The sequence below is a fragment of the Anoplolepis gracilipes genome, chromosome 1 (assembly GCF_047496725.1).
Source record: "Anoplolepis gracilipes chromosome 1, ASM4749672v1, whole genome shotgun sequence".
Lineage (NCBI taxonomy): Eukaryota > Metazoa > Arthropoda > Insecta > Hymenoptera > Formicidae > Anoplolepis > Anoplolepis gracilipes.
In genome coordinates this window covers 8571001-8595901 of record NC_132970.1, presented here as the reverse complement: position 1 = coordinate 8595901, position 24901 = coordinate 8571001, and the positions used below count along the sequence as shown (strand labels likewise).

Below are 24901 nucleotides of genomic sequence, written 5' to 3'. Positions count from 1 at the left end.
AGATTACGGTAGTGTATTACATATCATTTCTTATCGTATAAGGTTGCGAGCAACTTGTTCTCTCGCTTGCCGGGTGGCTTGTCACGTGTCGGACAAAACGATAAGTCAGTATGTGCGTCGTGAAGATGTTGCGGGTACTCGAGATCGACTTCGAGGATATAGCCTGTAGACGAATCGGACGCGATCGATGATAGATCAAAATTGCATATATTGTCGACCCATTGAAAACTAGCGTAAGGCAAAGGTTGACACATTGCCCATCCGTATAAATTATTTACATCGAAATACATTAGATACGATGACGGTTTCAATGGGCCGTATGACTGCATGTACTTGTTATTAGCATGCGCGTATCTGTTGGAACATTGACTCAAACCACCGCGTATACCTCGTTCTATAAACATTACCATATCGATGAGTGAGCAATTCAAACTTAATGTTTGTATACTTCAACATGGCATCCCACGTGTATCCGGGAAGAGTACAGTAATGCACAGGATCGAGCCCGTAACTCTTGATACAATTGTCACGAAAATTTTCAAAAACATCGGCTAATAACAAGACATCAATTTTTAAATATAGATCGCTATATTCGCCTAGCGTTCTAATGGAGAATCGGTTCCAAACATTCTCGGCGTGCGCGTAATCGCTCCCGGATACTGTGTCATCGGTCAAGGAACTGTAAAATAATTCGCGCGGAGGTAAACATGTATCGTGCAATTTATCTACACAATCGATATATTCGTACGGAAAGACACCTTTTCGCGTTAACAAATCAAAGTTTTCTACACGCAAATTTTGATATTCAGATTGTAAAATTTTTAATTTATCTTTACTGAGAAAAGATGCTAATTTGTTGAGACTTGTTGTGAGAAATTTAAAAGAATCGATGAAACGTAATTTAATGTAATTTCGTGATTTGTCTTCCGTAAGTTTAACATCTTTCGTAAATGAAATGTATTTTTCTTTAGTTATCGGAAGTAGATCGATTCTTCCTTCAAACGCTGTGGCTATTTCCTCGATTATAAAATGTGAATCATAACCGGATAAATTGTGGAAAATAATTAGAATATAAAAGGATTCCTTATAATTTAGATTGCAATTTGAATGCGCGGGTACCTCTGTACCGCCCAGTGAGGTGGCAATGATCGTGTACGCGCGTATCGTCTTCCACGAATGGTTTCTCACATATGACATTGAGTAGCGCTGTTAAACTTTTTCAATTCTTCACGCGTCAAATTTATCATGGGAAGATTTGTAGATAAAATTATTTTCACGCGCGTTGCTAAATTTTTTAATTCTTCAGCAAACCATGCAACGCAATTGGCTTCGCGACGAGAATGATACGCGGATAACGAATTATCGTACGAGCAATGTACATAATAAGCGATATTAAATACTTGATGATACTGGTATACATTTTTTTCTGCTTCTTCTTTGACCGTCTTTCTCAAAACACATTCCAGGTCGGCATATACGACGAAAGGAACCTGCTCCTTCCTGTTATAGTTGTTAAAAGCGAGCCACTTATCTTTATCGCTCGGTAATCGAATAACACAGTCATTCATCTTCCCGCAGTCTACAGTATGTGACTGTAGTTTCTCATTCAAATAAAAATAATGTAGACATCTATAAAAAAAGAAATAATAATTATATATATTTTAACATCTATAAAATAAGAATAATAATTATATATTTTGAAAAAAAATCAATAATATTAAATATACATACCGATCGCAGATATGTTTTTGTCCATTGTGTTTATTGAGTTGCGAACTCATGAGCCGGGATAAATTCTTGATCCACGCGAAATGTCCGATATCTTGCGCATCTTGAATGTAGAGCAAATTGGCGTGCTTGTCCCTCTTTTGCTCCGAAAGACGAACAGGAACAATATTTTCGTTTTCGATGATAAACACATTGATTGAAATATTGTTGTTAATTTCTTAATAATTTCTTCTAACTTTTTAATTTGATTAAGAGTCACTGGAAACTCAATGTCTCGAAGATTTAGCACATCTGTATAACGCGGGTACGATAATTCTCGTTCAACGCTTTTTTCAGCGGGATACATAGCAGCAGTCACTGCCCATGCAAAACATGCATTGTCTTTAGATCGCACGTTAACTACCGCTCGTTTCATCATTATCTTTCGCGGTAATATAATATGACATCCCGCACGCATAGGATTATATTTATTTATATTTACAGTCAAATTAAGTATACGCAATAATGCCCACCCACTATCACGTTCTTGAAATTCTTCGAGAGATGCTAAGGTGAGCTCGATAACACGTTGCTTGTACCATTCGCGTAAATCAGATGTACGATATAGTTCACAGTTTTTTGTACTTACACTTTTATTGTCGTACTTTTCACCCGCCACAAACTCACCGTTAAACACAGTATTCACTTTCACACTGCAGTGTGTTTTGATAGCGTCTCGCACATGTTCGAGCACGATATCACTCGCGTCTTCGAGAAACTGGCGAGGTTCGATATAATTGATATTGATTATCGCACCAGTCGATATACGATTCTCGAACGCTGTATCAATTTCTCGCCAAAATAGTGTAGCTTGATGCGCGCTGTGTCCGGTACCCGCGTGTACGAAACGTTTGCGCAACGCATTTTTCAGTCCTTCGTGTCTTTGCGATCAACAATTGTTGATATCCGATTGATATTCGCGATCGTTTAATTCGATTCTGCTCTTCCAACGACTTGATATATTCATCGCATCGTACCTCCCACGCAAAGTACTCCTTTACCGAATTTATCAAGGTGGATTGATGTGTTAAAACCTGCTCCATTTTTTATATATAAGGTACACTCGCGCAAGCTTCGACAATAATGGCAAAATGTGACTCTCTGTTCTGATTTATATCTAATCGTTATATTCTTTTCGCGTTGCGAAACGTTATTCTTTCGTGTAAACATCCGTCATTTCTATAATATCACGTCTCTTTATCTCACACATATTTCGAGGTAATGTAATATAATATGACATCCTCTGCGCATAGGATTATATTTATTATTTATAATCAAATTAAATATACATGATAATGCCCACCCACTATGCGAAACGTTATTCTTTAGCGCAAACATCCGTACTGTCGGCGCGTTATTCTTTAGCGCAAACATTCATACTGTCGGCGCGTTATTCTTTAGCGCAAACATTTGTACTGTCGACGTTCTGTTTATGTTATCATTTAGCAACAATTTTATCTCACGCTTTGTCGTATACATTTGTAACCGAATATTTCAATCATCGTATACATTTGAATCGATTTCATCATACGGCAGCCACACACGGCGCTCGAGAAAGCACGTGGGGACGCGATTTTTAATAATTTTTAGCAGCCTTACATTGGCGCTTGCAAAATTACGTCAGAAATACTCCCCTCCTCATTACGTTTTGCGATATTACAAATTGCTCGCAGTACTTTCAATAGTTTAATATCGCATCAGTTGTCCGTGCATAAGGTTGTGCTAAAAATGTGCTCCACAAAAAAAACCAGCAAGATAAATTTTTACATTCCGATTGAGAACGGTGAAATTCAATCAAAGAAAATCTAAGTTTCAATTATTTTTTAAATATTATTTTCTAAATATTATTTTCTAAATATTATTTTCTAAATATTATTTTTTAATATATTTTAATATTTTATATAGCGTTTCATCTCGTCGTGCGGTTTGCATATTTGGGAGAAGGTATATCTTGTTGTGCCCGTGTCGTGAGGATAGGGTCTTCCGGGATATTCGCCCAAAGGGTTGGAACTCAGGCAGCAAGTAAACGCACTCCGTACTTGTTTAGTAAAAGAATATATTTCGGTCGTACTGTTACACTATTCTCACACTACTGTTAACTCGCGTATTCGGTCGTCGTGTAGACGAACCGTGTCGATAGGTCGATAACTTATTTACGTGCGGCTCTCTTATTAGCTACTTTCTTACGAGCGACCGCGATGGGTCTCGCGATCGGTTTATATATCACTTTAATTTCGAGGGTGGAAGGATGAGATTTTCCGGGTCGGAGCGCGGGACGTGCTCCGTGCTCGGGTGTTGTAATGCTTATTCAGCTTGACCATGACTTGCTTTTTTTTTGGTCACGTCTTATTTTTCTTTCTTAATCTTTCTATTTAATTCTTATTTAATTTTCTTGTTTAATTCTTTTAATACTTTGCTTTGCTTGCTTGATTTAATTTCTTATTTCTTAATTTTATGTATTTACTTTTCCTTTCCAGGTAAGTGTCTCGGGTTACGACATCCTTCCCCCTTTAGGAAAAGAAAATTTACTAGCGGTCAATTTTCGTTACCTTATTTTCGCTTCTTAATCTATGTTCTTACAGTCTGTCTTATTAATATAACATGGCTGTGTTGTTTCCGTCATCTAGTGTTATGTCGGGTTGGTAAGGTCTGTCATAAATTTTTTCTCTTTGTACTCGTGGTATGCTTATTTGAATTGTGCTTATTTTGTCCTGTTGTTCTTTTTTCGTTTGCTTCCTTCTTCTTACTAGGTGAGTTAACACTACAATGCTGAGTATAATTATTGTTCCTGTGATACCTGATATCACGGGATATATTACATGTTCTCGTATCAGTAGACTGTCTTTATTTATCTGTCTGTCTGTCTCGGTCAGTGTGTTACTCAGTTTCATTAATTCGGATGGGTTCCGTATTATTTTTCGTAATTTTATGCTTTCTATCTTGTCTTTTGGTTCGTTCGTCTGTTTTTTCAATATATTTGTTAAGTTGTAGTCGGGTATCTTTGTATTTATATACGTTGTTATGGCGGGTTTGCTCGCTTTTATTATTATATCGGGCGTTACTAATTTACATTTTTCTTTTATTGTTATTCGCCCTGACCTTTTGATTTCGGTTTTCTTTGTTACTCCGTTACTACATGTTATTTCTATTGGCTGTCTTTTCCTAGCGGAGTATATCCACAAGTTCGCGTCATTCGGCGTTATCCATATCGTTGAGTTGGCGTGAATGTGTATTGCAGCTGTTTGTATGTGTGTCTGTTCGTACGTATGACTGTACCTCGTATAACGCTTGGCTGCTATGTGATGTGTCGGATGACTTCTTTCGCATACATATTGGTTGTCGTTTCGCATACATTTTTCTAATTCGCTTTCCGTGGTTGTAAATACGTTCGACTATTGATGTCTATCGCTATTATCGGTTGACTTACTTCTATACATATAAATGTGTCGTCTTGTTTATGGACGGGTAGAGGAATTGCTTTTATTATCTCGTATGTAGGGTACATTATTAATGGAAATCTTACTATCGTAATTATTCCTATACTATCGTAGTATGCGCTTATTTTTATAAGTTTCTCAATCTCCCCAATTTTCTGGTGCAATGTTGAACGGAAAGTGCGTTCCTTGCGGTATTTGTGCCGCGATTTCCTTAAGATTATTTATTATGGTTTCGATCGGTAGTATTCTTATGTTTATTATTCCGCTTTTCGCGCTATTTAAATGCGTTACGATATCGGTAATATCCGTTATTAATCTTCTGATGATCGCGTTTCATACGATGAAATGTTCGTCCATCTCTTCTCTGCGTCCGAATCCTGTTTTCATTTGTATCCAGCTTTGTCGCATTTTCTCTGTCACATTTAAAAACTTGTTTTCATTATCCTGTATTATTTTCTCTGATTCTTCTACGTGTGCAATGGTTGCGTTTATCACTTTAATTTGATTCTTCAACGCATGCTGTAGTGTTTGTTGATTTCCTTCTAGCATTTTCAATTGTTCGTTGATTACTTTTTCGTCGTCGGCAGCCATCGTGCCGAATAGCGTTTTGGTTATGGTTCCTAGTCCATCTACGAGTCCTCTCCTTGTTTTCTTTGCTAACTGATAGGTCGTTCTTAAACGTGTTAATAGAGTTACTGATTTTTCGTATTCTTGTTCTGTCAGTTGCAGTAAGAGGCTGCAAGTTCTTTTCATTTTTTCTTCCAGAGGTTTGTCATAGCATAACGCTCTCGTTTGCGCCATGTATCCTGCTAACTGCTCTTGTCGGTGCTCTATTGCGGAAATGTCCGTTTTGATTACCATTTTCCATGTGGACTCTACTTGATTGATTTTTCCTATCTTCTCGAAATATATGCCTGGTTCCTGAGAATCTTTCTATCTCCCAGGCTTCATCGGTGTCAACTTTTTCTGTCCTGACTGTGCTCCAAGTAATTAGACTCCTGTAATATAAATAGTATCATATTATATCACTGCGCTTTCTTAGAATGTTTCGTGCATTCTTTATTCGCGTTGCGCTTTTGTATATGTGGCTGCGTTCGCTGTTCTTTCCTTGCTCTTAGTTAGTCTTCAGTCGCGATCCCGTGCAGTTTATCCGCGTTGTCTTCCTTCTGTTCGGTTGTATTCATGGCTCCTAACGCAGGTGAAGTACACTTTTCGAGTGACCAGCAGGTTGTGCGTGACAGTGGTGATCTTATTTCTCGCGAAGAGCCCGCAGAAGACCACTTTTCCCGCAGTTTTGTTCCGCGACTGGTGTCTAGTATTTCTGAGGTGGTGTTTGAGCCTATCCCGAACGCGCCGTTTTCCTCAGTGCCTCCTCACCGGTGGTGGCTGTCAAGGCGCGGTCGCCACATTTGGGACCGGGGTGCCTTCAGGTATTACGGGAGACTTTATCGTCCCGTTCGCAGCCGTGGCCACGCTCGTCCCTTTTAAGGTAGGATTTATTTTATTTACATTTACTCTTCTTCGCTTCTCTATCGCCTTCCTCTACGCGCGTCGCCGTCTACTATCCTAGTTTTCGATGAACGCTTTCAATCGGTTTACGTATACGCATATCGTTCTTCTTCCCATTTTTATCGTATAGTTTACGTTCGAATTCTTCTCAATAATTAGATAGGGTCCGAGCCATAAGGAATCTAACTTTTTTGATCGCCCTCTACGAACCGTTTCGTCGTGTAGCAGGACTTTCTCTCCTACTTTGAATGTAGTTTCGCGTTCTTCTTGTCGTAATTTTCCTTCGCTTTTATTTTTTCGTTGCGTAGGTGTTCCTTTGCGACTTGTTGCATTGCGCGTAACTTTTCTCGCAGTTCGCTTGCGTAGTCTTCGTACGTATATGTAGATTTTGACGGCTGCGATAGAGTTGTCGGTAGGGTTGCTCTGTGTCCATAAATTAGTTCGAACGGTGTGAATCCTGTCGCTGTATGTGGGGTAGTATTATACGTGAACATTGCGTGTGGGATCCATTCGTCCCAGTCGGTTTGATTTGCGTTGATATAGTGTCGTAAATACTCGGCTAGTGTACGATGTGATCTTTCTAGCGCTCCGTTGCTCTCTGGATGATACGCTCTTGTTTGTATCTTTTCGATTTTTAACAATTTGCAAGTATTCTTAAACATCTCGCTTAGAAAATTTGTTCCTTGGTCGGTTAGTATTTTTTCTGGAATACCGTGCTCGAATATTATTTTCGTTGTAAATTCTTTTGCGATTGTTGCGGCTTCTTGGTTCGCTATTGGTATCGCTTTACTAAATTTTGTTAAATTATTTTAGAAGGTTAAGATATACTTGTTTCCAGTATTTGTAGTTGTTAGTGGTCTGACTATATCTAGTGCACATTTTCCGAATGGCTTATTGGCAGTATCCGTGATTATTAACGGTGCCTTATTTTTTCTTAACAGTTTATTTCGTTGGCATAGTTCGCATTTCGTTATATAATTTTCGACGTTTTTTGTTATTCCTTTCCAATTATGCATTAGTCGAATTCGATTTATCGCTCGTTCGATTCCTTAATGTCCTCCTAGGGGGGCGTCATGGTATTCGTATAATATCTTTTGTTTCTCATCTTCCGTGTATTCTTGCCTTGTTCTCGTGTCGCGTGCCTCTTCCTCTTTAATCGCATTGATATCCGCTACGTGTCGACTCAGCGCGTCAGCATTTCTATTCGCTGTTCCGGCTTTATGTATTATTACATAATCGTATTCTTCTAATTTAAGTCTCTATCGGGTCAATCGAGATCCGAGGTCAGTGACATTAAATAACCACACTAACGATTTGTGGTCCGTCACGACCATGAATTTGGTTCTATATAAGTATGGTCGAAAATGTTTAACGGCCCATACTATAGCGAGTAACTCTTTCTCTGTCGTACTGTAATTCTGTTCTGCCTTTGTTAGTACTCGACTCGCGTACGCTACGGGTCGATCTTGTCCTATCTGTCCTTGCGATAATATGACTCCAATTGCATAGTCGGATGCATTTGTCGTCACTATAAATTCTTTCGTAAAATATGGGTACTTCAGTACCGATGCTGTCGTTAGTTTTTCTTTTAGTAATTCAAAGGCGTTCTGTTGCGCTTGCGTCCACTCGAATCTGTTTTCTTTCTTGGTTAATTTTGTGAGTGGTTTCGCTATCTTGGAAAAATTTTCAATAAATTTCCAATAATATCCGGCCAATCCTGTAAATGCTTGTACATCCTTGACCTTTTTTGGCGTCGAAAAATTTTTTACAGCTTTTAATTTGGTTGGGTCGGGTGATATTCCGTTCTCCGTAATTATGTGTCCGAGATATGTTACTTCCTTTCTCAGAAATTCACATTTGTCGGGCTGTAATTTTAGTCGATTTTCCCGTAATCTTTTTAATACTTTGATTAATCTTTTATTGTGTTCCTTTAGACTAGTTCCAAAAATTACAATATCGTCTAAATAAACTAGACACTTTATTCCTTACAATCCGCTTAACACGGCGTTCATTAATCGCTGGAATGTGGCGGGGGCGTTTTTCAATCCAAACGGCATTCTGTTAAATTCGTAGTGTCCGTATAGCGTGGAAAACGCTGTTTTACTTTTGTCACTTTCTTTCATCTCGATCTGGTGATATCCTGATGCCAGGTCGAGGGTAGTAAAATATTTTGCGTTCTCTAATTGATCCAATATGTCCATAATATTCGGTAAAGGGAATGAGTCGCCTATTGTTAGGTCGTTCAATTTTCGAAAGTCTACCACCACTCTAAATTTTTGTTTTCCGGATGCATCTAATTTCTTCGGAACGACTATTAAAGGTGTGTTCCATTGACTCACGCTTGCCCTAATTATTCCATTATTCAGTATCTCTTGCATTTGTCGATTGACTTCCGTCTTTTGTTTTTCTGGGAGTCGATATGGTCGTACGTTAGCCGGTGCGCTATCTGCTCGTGTTGCAATTTGATGTGTCACCGCGTTCGTACATGTGAGTGGCTCTCCGTCGGTGTGGAACACGTCGCTGTATTCCTCGCAAATATCTCTTATCGCTTTTTCCTCTTCCTTATTTAGATGTCCGGTACGGAGCTCTTCTAATATTTTCTCGGTCCGTCGCAGGCTTTTCTCCGCCGTTGTCAACTGTGCGAGATTTATCTCCATTGCGTCTTCGGCTTCAATTTTCTCAACTGTTATCTGTGGCATTGTAATTTCGACTTCGTTTTCGCTTGTATTCATTACGCTCGCAGGGCATAAAAATTTTTCGGGTTTGACTAGGCAATTCCCTATAAATACACCTGGTATTATTTCCTCTGCTCGGGTTACTCCCATCATGTTGATTGTCGTTGCCACTTGTATTATCGTCTCGCTCCGAGGCTGTAATGTGATCTTTTGATAAGGGTATAGTCTCAGGATATTTCGTCCGATTTTTAGCTGTTTCGTTGAGTAATAGCATATCGCTTCTTGTTTTTTGAGAAAATCTATTCCTATTATCCCTTCATACTCAATCGGAAAATCGTCTTTTACGACATAAAATCTATGTTTTATTTTTTTATCTCGCAACTTTATCGTCGCATTTATTCGTCCAATGGTATATACCTGGTGTCCTGTCACGCCGTGAGAGTTATTTTATCTTCAGTTATCATTGTTTCTCCTTTTAGATTTCTCACTTTGATAAGAGAAATGGCTGCTCCCGTATCGCATAATAAATTTATTTTTCCTTCTTTTGCCTCTCGCATGGGTAATGCAACTAAGTCTAGGCCTGTGTGTGAGTGAGGCGTTCGTCTTACGTGTGATACGTGATACTCGGCGGCAGGTCGACGTTGCTTCTTATCTTCTTTCTCCTCCTCGTCGCTACTTCGAGCGGAATCAGATCTCTTTTTTCTTCTTTTATCGTCGTACCGATTTTTAATTTCCCGTGGCGGTTGATTTCGTTTTGTACGATTAGGCTGGTCCTTATACAGTCGTCCGTGTAATATCCAGCATTCTTCTTGCCTATGTCCGGTCCTTTTGCAATGGTTGCAATATTTATCCACGGTATTCACGCGCGAGGGTCGCTCCGGTTTTGATAATGAAAATCGCGTCGCATATCTACTCGTCCGGCATTCTCGTCCGTAATGCCCCATTCTTCCGCATTTCTGGCATTGTGCAGCTCCTTTTTCCTATCATCATGCACTCCTTGTCATACACATAGAGCGCTTTCCTTCTCACACCATGTCATACTCTCCTTGTCCTACGCTATATAGAACGCCTATAGCACCGTCTCCCTCTAACGCATTGCGAACGCCTATAACACCGTCTCCCTCTACCGCGTTGTGAACGCCTATAGCACCGTCTCCCTCTACCGCGTTGCGAACGCCTATAGCACCTTTTCCCTCTACCGCGTTGCCAACGTCTATCGCACCGTCTCCCTCTACCGCGTTGCGAACGTAATTATTTATTGCAAATATACATTATGGATAAATAGTAGGATGATTATTTTATCTATAACAGTTGACATTCCTCTTTCTCACCATCAGACCTCCGCAGTCAGTCGAAAAGGACACTCCCTCCACGTGCGAAACCATATGTATGCCCCCCCTCAATCAGGGGAGTTTTTGGTACCACCCTACCCTCTCAATCTGGGGGGACATTTGGTACCCCCCTTCCCCTTAAATCTGGGGGGATATTTGGTACCCCCCTCATATCAGTACCGGAGGCTGAGGTAATCAGTTCCCCGCTTACCTCACCCCCCTCAGATCCCTGTATTAGAACTTTCTTATTATATCTACTATATATAAATGAATAATTAAATAGTTACGATGAAAGAGAGAATATTTGGTAAATATCCTGTTTAGGGGAGGATGCTCCGATGTCTTTGATCTTGACATATGTTGTCAAGGTCATCACCCTCAGTAACGCTTAAAAGGTTTTAGCCGTCGCTCGTTGTTTACTAAAAAGTTACATACAAAAATTTACATTTTTTGCAATTATTTTATCAAATACTGAAAATTTTAAAAAATGTTTTAAATAAAAATTATAAGTCTCTTCAAAATACACGTTTTATATCCTATCCATTTTTATTATACGAGTGATAGTTTTCGAGAAAAACAACGATAAAGACTATAAACCTCATACAATATTAATTATAATATCATACATAATATAGTCCCACTGTATCCGCACATACACTTTCCTACCCACACAACAAATAGGTTGGGTTAGATTATTTTTTTTGGAAGTGGAGCCCCCCCGTAGGGGAGCGGAACCCTCTGTATCCACGCATACACTTTTCACGCATAGAAAGTCTACGCGCGGGCACAGTGGGTTCCACCCCCCTGCGGGGGGCTTCACTTTCAAAAAAAATAACCTAACCCAACCCATTTGTTGGGTGGATAGGAAAGTATATGTGTAGAAAGTATGCGCAGATACAGTGGGTTCCGCCCCCCTGCGGGGGGCTCCACTTCCAGAAAAAATAACCTAACCCAACCCATTTGTTGTGTAGGTAGGAAAGTGTACGCCCAGATACAGTGGGACTATATTATATATTATGTTATAATTAATATTGTATAAGGTTTAAAGTCTTTATTGTTGTTTTTCTCGAAAACTATCACTCGTATAATAAAAATGGATACGATATAAAATGTGTATTTTGAAAAGACCTATAACTTTTATTTGAAACATTTTTTTAAATTTTCAACATTTGATAAAATAATTGCAAAAAATGTCAATTTTAAAAAATTTTTGTAACTTTTTAGTAAACAACGAGTGACGGCTAGAACCTTTTAAGCGTTACTCAGGGTGATGACCTTGACAACATATGTCAAGATCAAGGACATTGGAGCATCCTCCCCTAAACAGGATATTTACCGAATATTTATTTAATATAATATGACAAATTTCTATAATTACATAGAGTTATACATATTTAGAAAATGTAATAAGTATAGGCAGTAAAAAAAAATTTGTACATATTTTTCATTATTAATTTATATTTAATTATTATATGTCTATAAATATATGCGGGTATTTATAATATAAATTTCTATCATTTTTACAAATAATTGTTCACATTATTGATATAATTTTCAACAAATATAAAGAAATTGTTATACAGTTATACAATAAGTCATAAGTTTGGTTTCGTTAAAGTATTCTACATATTTCGTAATCGCATTTCATGTATTTTAAATGTATCGCATTAAATCGGATAATAATATCATTTTAGTTAAGAAATTTTACAAATATTTTAGAATCATTTGATTGTACATATTTTAACGCGTTAAATTGTGTCACATAGTATAGTGCGTATTTGTTATTGTTTGGCGCGAGAAGAAAGAGAGAGAGAGAAAGAGCATATTCGACCTTGTCTTTGACGTCACGCATTCCTTAGTAAGAAAGGGGAGCCCGGTACGTACGGCGTATGTGACTAGTGACAGCCATGAGTCATTCATCTTACTCCGGCTGTCGTAGTGTGCGCACGTGTTTTTACTCCGATGTCGACGCCGGCGCCGGCACGTGCGCCTCGCGTTCGGTCACCTCGAGGTCGAGCGCGCCGTACACGTTTCTCGCGACGATAATATACGTAATAATAATACGAATAATATGCAATAATATTACGATAAATCTTAACGTGTTAAAATACGTCTAAAATGATTTCGAAATAAAATAATAACATTCGACCTTGATGACATATAGCGCGCTATTGTTTTTGACATTCGTCTCGGCTCTCGGCTCTCGGTTCTCGGCTTCATCGCGATCGCGGTCGTGTTTTCGTTCATATTTCCTGATTTCGATCACGAAATTATGTTGTTGGGGATCATATTTGATGCCGACTAACTGGGATTCTCTCAGTGTTGCTTTCCAGTGAAAAATGATTGATTGAGGAAGATGTTGTCAAATGGATGTCGATTATCGGCGTTTAATTTGCATTTTTTCAATCGTCATTTCTTACTGGGCAACAACATTTACACGCCTCAGTATCGCGGCTGAGGCAAATGCCGGCCGCGTAAGACGTATGTTCAGTATAGAGAGATACTTGAACGCGCGGTTAATATTGAGCTAACGCTCGATAATCGGTTGTTGAGAGCACGGTCTGTGCTTCGGCAACGGGTTTCAGTCCTAGTCGATTAGAGGTCGGTCGATTGTTGGAATAAATCGTTGATGGGCCCCTTTCCTTGTACCGTTTATCAGCAATACGACGTATCGCATTGAGGACGTCGACTGGAGGATTTAGGTCATGATTTACGCTCAGTAAAGAAGTTCGATCCAGTTGATAAATGTTCAGATTGTTGAACATTCATGAAATGGGTGTTCCTCTTGATCCGTCTACCAGCCCTGTGAGGTATCATGTGGACTGTCTGTATGATAGACACATATGCTCATCCGAAATCGTGTCTAATGAGTTTGAGTCGGTCTGAGATGCGGTGCTGCACGAACAAGAATCGAGCGTACCCCATTCGCGATCGATTTCCTCGATCTTCCGTCCTCTTCCGATTCGGACTTAACTCTTGCTTGGAGTTTGATCGCGCCCGACTTGTCGACTTCAAGTATGATTCTCGTGCGTGATGAAATGGGATTTTCGATCGTTCCGAAATTCGGAAGTGCCGTCAAAGTATCGCGCGTTTTTACTTTTGTACGGTTTAAAATATTGCACGATTTTATTTTTGTGCCGTTTCAACAAATTAAAAAAAGTATATCGCGCGTATAAAACAATAGTTCCTGACGTCCCTTACAATCTGAAAGGAGGAGGAGGCCTAGGAGAGACATCTTGCATCGGCGGAGCAGCCCCAGGGTAAATATAATTTATATATTATTATTTGTAGATTAATTATTATAAATCACGTATATGATTTAACTCAGTTTATTCAGTTGATTGATTTCAACAAGAGAAACTCAGAGATAAAGACTTTTACATAAATCTTATAAAAGTCTGTTTATTTAAAAAATAGTTTTTTTTTTAATTATATAATTATTCGATATTTATATATCTGCTTATTATTGTACGCATTAAATATAAAATTTGATGAATACATAATAATAATTTGATGAGTATATATAATAATAAATTCTTGAATATTAATTATTTTAAGCGCTGTTATAATTTATATTTTATATTTGTATGTTACAGACAACATATAGATTCAATATCAACAATTCCGCTGTTGCACATCAGTGTCGGTGAGTGATAAAAAGCTTTTATTATACTTTAAAGCAACGGATTTATGTAGAAATTTGTAGATGTAGATTAATAGACTTGTAGATAAAGATGTAGATTGTAGATAAATTCGTTGCTTTAACCCTTGGACGGCGGAATGCATGCATGCCGTACTCTGGGTCAATTTTAAATTATAAAAAAATTTTTTTTGTACGTATTCCAAGAGAAAATTTTATATTACATTTTTCATTTACTTTTTTTTAACTTTTGTTAAAATAGATATACCATTTGTATATTAAAATTGAAAGAAAAAGAAAAATATTAAAAAAAATTAAAATATATGATTTATTCCAGTTTTATGCAAGACATACATGAAATATTTATTTTAATTATATATATTAGATTTTTATAAAACAATTTTAAAGATACAAATGTTTAATGACCCGCCAACAGAGGGATTGATATGCATGCTAATATATTTTACATACACCGAAAAAATTATATTCTCAGCTTAAGAATATTTCATTCAACTTTATAATATATTTCTTTAAAATAAACATTAAGAAGATCTTCTTACAATTAGTTTAAGAGAGAAATCTTCTAAAGAGTACTTTCAGATATTCTTAGCAGATAAGAATATATATACTGAATAGAATATTTTCTTATCATTATATTATTTAATATTTGAGATTATGGATCCCAATAACAAAAAAAAAAAAGCAATTTTACAAATGGACATTTGCTATTTATTAAAATTTTGACAAGTTAAATATATATAATATATTAATATATACAATAGTTTTAATTTCATTATAAATAAGGTGTTTTAAAATATATCACGGTAAAAAATTATTCTCATTTATTAAGAATATTAAGAAGGCTTATAAAGTCTACATTTAGAGTACAATTTTTTCGGTATATACATGATTATATTTGTTATATATCTTTTGCAACTTTCGACGACTAATGATACGCATTTACAAAACGATTGTATTATAATATCATACGATCCTAAATGAATATAAGTCGTCTTATTTGCCGGTGATAATTATTACCGGCAGTAGAAGAAGTTATTTTTCTTCCTCAATTCTTGGTTCGTAGAAATCGAATTAAAATAACTATAGCCAGGAGTAATAAAGGTCCAACTGGCTGGAAAAATATAATACGTGGTCAAAATGGTAAACTGGCGAAAAGGCGTAAAAAATATATATGATCGTGATTTCCTAAATCTTACTGCGAATTCCCAATTAGGATCTCCAAATCGCTTTATCATGTATTTTTGCTAGTGTAACCAGCAAGTAGAGTGAGGTCTGCTATGACTATTAGGATATTGGAAAAGAAAATAAAATTTAATAAAATTAAATCTAAAGCTATAAAATTAAAGCTCTAAAATTAAATTTAAATTTAAGGGAAAAAATATAAAAATAATGTAATATTTTTTCAGAGAAATAAAAAATCATTAAATATAAATTATATATAAATCATAAAATATAATATATAAAAAAAGAAAAAGAAAATAATTATAAAAAAGATTATTGGATAAATTAAATTTATATTTATAATAAAATTTAATTTAATTATGTACACATTATATATTTATTAAGATTGTATAAGATATTATTGTATAAAATTACGTTTGCATTATATTTATGTATTGTATATGTATTGTAAAAAAATTCAATTGTAAATTACACAAAATTGAAAGACCACGTACAATAACACAAAATTTCATTAAAATTCTAGATTCTCTTAATTGAGAGAAACGTAATCGAAATTTATTAATAATTCTTTTGGTCGTGATAGACTATCAGCTACGTTTGATCTAAAAGCTTCTAATAAATTTTATATTGGACGTAGGTATATTGAACATTTTCGTGTAATAAATTATTTTGTACACTATTAAATTTCAAATTATATATTGTAATAAATTGTGTATCCTATTTTGTAAAATATATTTGTAAATATATTTGTAAATATATTGTAAAATATATAATTAATTTTATGTGTAGTATAAAATTACTTATATAATATGTATTTTGTAACACATTTTATAATATACTCTCTTGTTAAATGTTTTATATTAAATTTTATATCATACTTTGTAATATATACTTATGACATAATTAATTCTATGTGTAACACACATATAATACATATTTGTGTATATAAATGTATTACAAAATATAAGGTTTCTCCTCAGAAAATGCACTTTGAGAAACATAAGGGTTTTTAGTGGGTATACCACTTTTTATAGACGGGGGGGGGGGAGTCTCACACTCCCTCGCTAGACTGATCGACGAGAAGTGCGTAAATGCATTTTCCTCTTAAAAAGAAACCAAACTGCAATAAAATATAAATAATAATCTAATAATAATTTTATAATAATCTGAGAACTCAAAGAAAAATGTGTTGAACACATAAACGTCTAAATACATTTAATATGCTGCTATGAAAACTGTAGTAAAAAATTTATGACTAGAATGGAACATAAATTTTTCTTATTTTATAATGCTAATTATATATTATTTATAGATATAAAGAAAATTATCTACATTAATAAAATCTTTTTCTATGATTTTTTCTACTGTGAAAAATTAACTTCGCGATGAGAATTGTTCTCTCTGATAAATTCGGTTTTCCCCTTTCTCTGACTTATTTTTTTTTTTTTTTAGGATATATCTTTGTCTTTGTGTTATTTAAGCTTAAGTATCATTCATGGTACTGACCGTTTAAAAACGTTATTACATCATTACATTCACAATTTTTTTTCGGTCGCTTCTTTTCATAAAACTATTATGACGCTAAGTATCTAATATCTAATTTTATAAAAATGTACAAATGGATTATTCATTCGAGACTTAAGGTTTTTGACACTGATGAGAGTCCAAACAAAGACGTTTGTTATTTGCTTTTTTTCAAAATTTTTCTAAAATCTGATGTCTCTTACTACTTTTATATAATAATTAAAGTTGTTGCACATTAAAAATTTTTAAAATACTAACTCCATTTGTCTTGTTCCTTAAGCCTTTTCTTTATATTTAATTAAATATTTTATTAAACTATAACCAAAATCAAATTATAATTTTATATTAAAGACCGATGGATCTTACAGAATGTAGCGTGACTGAAAAAAATCTGGCTGCGCGCTATTGTAAATATATAAATCTCATTCAACTATTGTTTTATTTTAAAAAATATATAGATCTTTTATGTAGTAAGAACAACAAAATAATTGTTTTATTGTACTAATATTTGTCGTACATTGTTGATAACAAACCTGTAATTTGATATAATAAAACATTTATTATTTTTTTGAGCATTTTTTTATTTTACGTTTGTAATTTATTAATTTTTTATTAATTTTTGTACATCCGAGTTTATTTTATGTGTGATTGTTTTGTTTCATTTCTAACTATTCATTATTTTTAATTTTTGACATTGATGAGAGTCCAAACAAAGACAACGTTTGTTATTTGCTCTTTTTAAAAATTTTTCTAAAATCTTATGTCTCCTATTACTTGACAGTCATGAAATTTACCTAAGATTAACGATCTTTAATAATATCTTATCGATGCTAAGAATAAGTTGCCCGTATAATTATAGCCTCAGGTTTCTTTCTGTACTAATATTGCTATACGATTCCGTCATGGAGAAAGGAAAGACAATAGGAGCACAAAGTGTAAAGAACGCAAATAATTCAAATTTTTTTAAATAAAAGAACGCATTTATTTGAATGTTTCGGTCCATCTTCAACAACTCAACGTAAGAATATATAACACATTAAAACACTTAAAAGTACGCAGACACACAAAATGTAATAAGTTTCTTACCAAACACACAAAATACTGTACAAAAATGCACTTTCCAATATAACGTCGGGACAAAATTGCTGTACTATTATTATCTGATCAGCTTTTCCCAAAAGTTATTAACATGAATCGCATATTAGTAAACGCAAATAAATGCATTTACAGTGCAAATAAGGTATCGCTCTTCCCACGGATTTTAGCGATACCTTCTTTGCGAAATATGTTTTTCTAATCATTCAGGAGCGAATTTTCGAGCGTTTTAAGATACATTATTGGTCGTGAAGTACCTACATTGCCGATATTTATGTAAAATATTTTATTAATAAAAATTGAACTTTCGAGGATACTTGAAGACACGTATTACTAATCGTGCACGAGTAAGTCAATTGCATAATCGGTATTAATTAACAGTAATTAATAAAGTTTCTAATTGCGGAATTCAACAACGTGTCTTAAATAAGTATAACACAAAATGTATTTCAAATGTAAAATCTGCCTAATTATAGGTTTATGCGATTAACGAAAATAAACACAGAATAAATTTAGAAATTTAGAAAATAAGATAAAATAATTTACAGATATCATTATAATAAAATGACATTGTAATAAATATTCAAAGATTAAATAGAACAAAACTAGAATAAAACAAGTTAGCATTATTTTATTTATTCTTCCTATTCCTCTCTTTCTTTCCCCTAACCCTCCACTGTCACCCCTCAAAATAAGTGTGTAGACAAAGGAGGGTTAAAGGAAGAAAAAAGAGGAATAGGAAAAATTAATTCACTATTTATTAAAAGCAATAGTGCAGAAAATAATAAAATATAATTTTACGTGCTTTAATAAGGCAGAGTACATTATTGCAATATATCGAAGTAAAATTGATTTATCGATGACGCGTCAAAAATTTGGAGAAGAGATAGATAGTCTCCACAATGAAAAATATTAAATTTTAAAATAAAATAGTACAGAAAATAAAATATAATTCTAAATGCTTTAGTAAGGCAGAGTACATTATTACAATATATCGAAGTGATTTATCGATGACGCGTCAAAAATTTGGAGAGCAGATAGATAGAATCTCCACAACGAAAAAATACAATAAAATAAAATAAAATAATATACAGACATCATTATAATAGAATGACGTAATAAATATTCAAAGACTATAAGAACAAAACTAGAATAAAAATAAGATTTTTATGCTTGAGACAGATTTTTCAAATTAATTCCTAGTTTATGATAAAGTGTGCGATATCTTAATTAAATAGCTCTGTTTATTACACAGCAATTTTTTATTCTTTGTCTAGCAATTAAAATATGCTTATAAATTTAATATATAATACATACGCATACGCACACGTACAAATTTGTACATAGAATTCAACTATAAACGGACAGTTTGATTGTTTATTCGCTTAACAGCATTTCTTTACGGTTATAGAGTAAATAAAATTATTAATAATGCTAAAATAACTGATACATTTTTTTAGGTTAAATGCTCGATCTAATTATTATATTTAATAATCGATAATCAGATTTTCCAATGGAATCTTAATATGTATAATAAATTTTAGCTCATAAATAAAAACATCATTATATTAATGCAAAAGGAAAGTTCTATAGTTAAAGATAATCATTAAGCGTTGCAAGGCTGATTATTTTAATGAAAAAAAGATATCTTACACATATCAAAACATTAATGTTTTGAAAAATGAGATATTTTAAAAAATTTTCTAAACAAAAAAAGTAATATTACAATTGAAATGAACAAAAAATTAAGAAGCACATGCAAAACTAATATTGTTTAACTAATTCAACTGAATAATTAATAGCAACAAAATAGTTCAACCATTATGTTCTCATCGCATCTTTATAATTTTTATATCCACTCACAACATTTATTGTTATACAAGTATAAAAGCAATTAAAATACAGTAAATGTTACTTAAATTTTCGATGTAAGATAAAAAAACTTTGAAACATTGAAAATCTATTAAAATATATATTTTCTTTATTCTAATAAAATATATTCGTGACAATACGTGTTACGATACCTCTCAATACATGTAACATTTTTAAGGAGTTTTGTAACGTCCTAAGCAATATTTGCATCTCAAAACTGTATAGCTGATTGACTATAGGAACATTAATAAACGAGCGTCGTGTAAAATCCTTACACATATCATACATAAATCAATCAATCATAATAATCATAAATAAAGTGCGCTTTGTATATTTCATGCAATGCTCTTCATATTATATGTAGCATAGGTAATATGAAACGTCTACGAAAAATTATTAAGAACAAATATTTAACCTTCACTGAACATCAATCTTTACTTTATTCGCTTGCCACACTTTATGTTCCATGTAATTTATCCTTGCTACTTTTTACGTCATTTTATTTGCAATGTTAGAAAATGAAGATGAAAGAAATTGCAAATATATCAGACAATAATGAAAACATTTTGTTTGAAAAATTAGTTGACGATTACTTATCGTTTATTAGCAATTTCAATAATAGGAAACTTAATCAATAATATCATCATAATATAATTAATTTATATTATGCAAAACGTCAGCTCTGTACTTATACTTATCGATCGTTAAACTTAAAATTTATACTATATATATATATATATATATATATATATATATTGCATATGCGGATACAGTGGGACTATATTATATATGATATTATAATTAATATTGTATGAGGTTTGTAGTCTTATTTTTGTTTTTCTCGAAAACTATCACTCGTATAATAAAAATGAATAGGATATAAAACGTGTATTTTGAAAAGACTTACAACTTTTATTTGAAACATTTTTTTAAATTTCCAGTATTTGATAAAATAATTGGAAAAAACGTTAATTTTTAACAATTTTTGTATGTAACTTTTAGTAAACAACGAGCGACGGCTAAAACCTTTTAAGCGTCACTGAGGGTGATGATCTTGACAACATATATCAAGGTCATTGACTTCTGAAAGGGGTGACCTTATGTGAATATTTACCAAATACTTTCATTGAAATCATTAAAACATTAAATTTTATGTGAAATAAAATGAGCATTTTTTTATATATATATTGTACATATATATATACATATATATATTATATATATTACTTCATAATATATGTTAAAGTGAAAAAAGATCACGCGCAGTTGCAATTAATAATATGTAATAAAATATTAATGAATGTATATGTTTCGTACTTTTGAGATCCACAGTTATGGATCTAGCACGGACGCGAACCGCTGGAAAGTCGATCCACGAGCTACGTAGTTCCACCGGCTTTAAAATCGATCCAGTTAGCGCCACTGTACCGCGGTGAAACTGGATTCCCTCAAAAACGACTTTATGGCGTCTCTCAGGCTTCTCTCTGCCAAAACTGTGCATGTTATACGTTATCCATTGAGAACATTCGTGGACATTGGCTGTGTAATTCAATGTCCACGTTTTTATGTCCACAGAGGGCGTATCGCTTTCAGGGATCACGTAAAACCGAGCCGTGGCGTCTCTCAGGCTTCTCTCTGTCTAGCAACACTATTCTACGAGTAGGATTTCTGAACACATCCGAAAGCTGTACATGTGTACTATCATGTATGTATGTCGTCATATATAATACGTGATTGTACCAAGGAACACGGAACTGTCATGTGTGGTCATGCGGACGTGTCCGTCGCCGTCGTTGCCGCTTGCAATCTGTTGACGTATAACTGCACCTGGTAGTAAGGATCCTCGGGACGCGCGTGCACGTGGAGCAAGCTGAGAGGATGCTGCGATGTTAGCACGCAGACGTCACGTCGCAGGAAACGTGGTAGATCGCGACCTCGCAATTGCGAGCTCGAGTAACTCGCGATATCATTACGATGGAGACAAAGTGAACGACGAGCTGTTGAGCGAGGAGACTGTCAATTCAGCGGAGCAATCTACGACGACGACGACGATGACGTCTCGTGACAGGACCAATGAATTCGTCAACGCGATCCGCTCCATGCAGAGCAGAACCGTCGCGCGGACCACTGCGAACCTGCAGAATCCGCGTCGAGCGCGCCAGATACAGAGCTACTCAAACTTCATGATGATAGCAAAGAACATTGGCAAAAATATTGCTAGCACATACACCAAGTTAGAGAAGCTTGCCCTATGTAAGAATCTAATATATAAGAATCTGGTACCGCTTATATTGCGATTTTATTCAGTCGCAATATGTTATATCAAAGGAAAGATATTACAAACAGAAAAATCATATTTTTGTTACAAAAAAAACCTCTATTGTTATTTGTTTTGGAACAAGCCTCTTATATGCAAATCTTATATGGAAATTAATAAAATTTAACTGTAGATCACACCAAATTATATCGAGAAAACTATAAAAAGAAATTTTGTTCAGAAATATCAATTACAATTGAGATTATCAATGATAGTTGCTGTTAAGTTAAACCTTATCATTTGAGTTAATATACACAAATTAAATATAAATAATAAATTTAGATTAAAATATAAATATTTAGATTAAGCAATATATACTGGAATTATTTTACAATAATTGGTTTTCTTACATTACAGTGGCCAAGAAGAAATCCATATTTAATGATAGACAAGTTGAAATCGAAGAGCTTACAAATATCATTAAAACAGATCTAAAAAGCTTGAATGTTCAAATTGGAAAATTGCAAGAGCTTGGAAAGTCCCAAAGAGAAAGTTTTGGTTCCTCTCAGAGCCATCATATTGCTTCGCATTCTTCCTCAATTGTGATGGCACTACAATCTAAATTGGCAGACATGTCAAATAATTTCAAAAGTGTTTTGGAAGTTCGGTCTGAGGTAAGCTAAAGTAAATGATATTCTTTTATATTAAAAGGTCATAAAATATTTTATACTATAAATTCTTTATATTTTTCTAAAATTTCTTAAAAATAAATAAAATACATAGTGTAGATATACAATCAGATCATTATTTTATTTAAATTTCTTTACATGTATATTAATATTGTTGCAAATGAATTAAATATTTTAAGAGAGAAAAAGAATATCAAGTTATAAATTTTGTGAAAAATTAGAGAAAAAAAAGGATACATTTGATATACATAATATGAAAATATGTATTGATGCATAAATATGAAAATGTATACAGAACATGAGAGAGGAACAACACAGAAGACAACAATTTAGTCAAGGATCTGTATCTACTATGCTCCCCCCAAGTGTTGTTTCAGGAAGACAAGGTTCTTTATTACTACAGGAAGAGGTTTCTAGTAATTCAGTTGCGATAGACCTAGAACCAGTGATGAATCATCAGTTAATGCAACAAGTTATGCAAGATGATACTGTAAGTGAGCTAGTACATGTATAAAGAAATTTAATATGATATGAAATAGCACAATTACATATAATTGCTTTTTATAGGATGCATATGTTCAGTCAAGAGCTGAGACTATGCAAAACATAGAATCCACTATAGTTGAATTAGGTGGCATTTTTCAGCAATTGGCACATATGGTTAAGGAACAAGAAGAAATGGTTGAAAGGTAAAAAAAAATATAATTCTTGTCTATATTTCATGACAAACAAAAAATTGTCTGAAAATATTTTACCATTATTAAAACTTTATAAATAGAAATTCTTAATTGCAAAAAAGAATTTATTTACAGAATAGACAGCAATATAGAAGATACCGAGCTAAATGTGGAAGCTGCACATACTGAAATATTGAAGTATTTTCAGTCTGTAACAAGCAATAGATGGTTAATGATAAAGATATTCGCGGTCTTGATATTTTTCTTTATATTTTTTGTAGTGTTTTTAGCATAACACTCGGCACTATCAATTTATTATATGTATTTATATCATTACATTTTATCATCCATATCTACTATTTGTGATATAAAAAAAAACAGTTGCAAAATGATTTTTACAGAGCTAGAATCTTCATATATAGGTTAAATGAAAAAGATATTCTGTGCATTCCTCCACCCTTTTCCTAAATTGTGAATATTGTACATTTAAACACTTACCATTGTAAGTATTTAAATATTACGTTACTTGTACAATATATCTTACTGAACATAAAATGTAAAAAGAGAATATTTCTATAGATAATAAATATATAAATTTCATCTTATATATATATATAAAAAGGCAAACATTCAAATAAATTGAACGAGTAACGTTTTACAAAAAATATATACATTTAAAATAAAAAATTTGGTTATTTTATATATACTTATACTATTTATATCACTATGGCTGCGTTTGAGGAGTTGCTACTAGCATGTCCTTGTTCAACTTTCATTAACAAACGACATTTATTTTCAGTACGAAGCGTTTCCCCGAATGCACCCTTTATGTGTGTATAAAATATCTTTTAATTTAAATTTTAATTAGGTTATTTTCATATAAAAATAGAAGAATCATAATTTTCACACGTATATAATTTCTTTTTACCTAAAATATTAAATCTGCAATAATTCTGATAACACACAGCCATAATAAATTACAATTTATTTCAATATTTAAAACCATATATATAACAATTGTATCTTCTATTCTACATGGATTATATAAGAACTTTATTACAATATTTTATTTACTAAGTCGAACACCTAGAATATGCACGTCATTATTAGAAATGTAAATATAATTTAATTATAAATACTTTTTATTTTCACTATTTTGTTGCTTTTACAATGCAATCAAAATGTATAAGTATTTTCAACAATTTTTACAAATAATTAATTCACT

The 24901-nt window shown here is 33.6% G+C and overlaps 1 protein-coding gene across 1 annotated transcript; it reads left to right on the top strand.

The window, feature by feature from the left end:
- Positions 1–21718: 21718 nt before the first annotated feature.
- On the top strand, positions 21719–24664 carry Syx5 (syntaxin 5). Its single transcript, XM_072887426.1, has 5 exons — positions 21719–22306; positions 22728–22984; positions 23295–23489; positions 23567–23688; positions 23812–24664. Exons 1-5 carry the CDS (start codon positions 21940–21942, stop codon positions 23969–23971), a joined length of 1101 nt encoding a protein of 366 aa, XP_072743527.1. The 5' UTR covers positions 21719–21939; the 3' UTR covers positions 23972–24664.
- The last annotated feature ends 237 nt before the right edge of the window (positions 24665–24901 follow it).

What these genes read in the sequence shown, in the direction of transcription:
- Syx5 (XM_072887426.1), top strand. Translation starts at nt 21,940, where the DNA reads ATGTTAGCACGCAGACGTCACGTCGCAGGAAACGTGGTAGATCGCGAC. An exon ending in GTTAGAGAAGCTTGCCCTAT is followed by an intron (nt 22,307 to 22,727) that starts GTAAGAATCTAA and finishes CTTACATTACAG; the next exon opens with TGGCCAAGAAGAAATCCATA. An exon ending in CAAGAAGAAATGGTTGAAAG is followed by an intron (nt 23,689 to 23,811) that starts GTAAAAAAAAAT and finishes ATTTATTTACAG; the next exon opens with AATAGACAGCAATATAGAAG.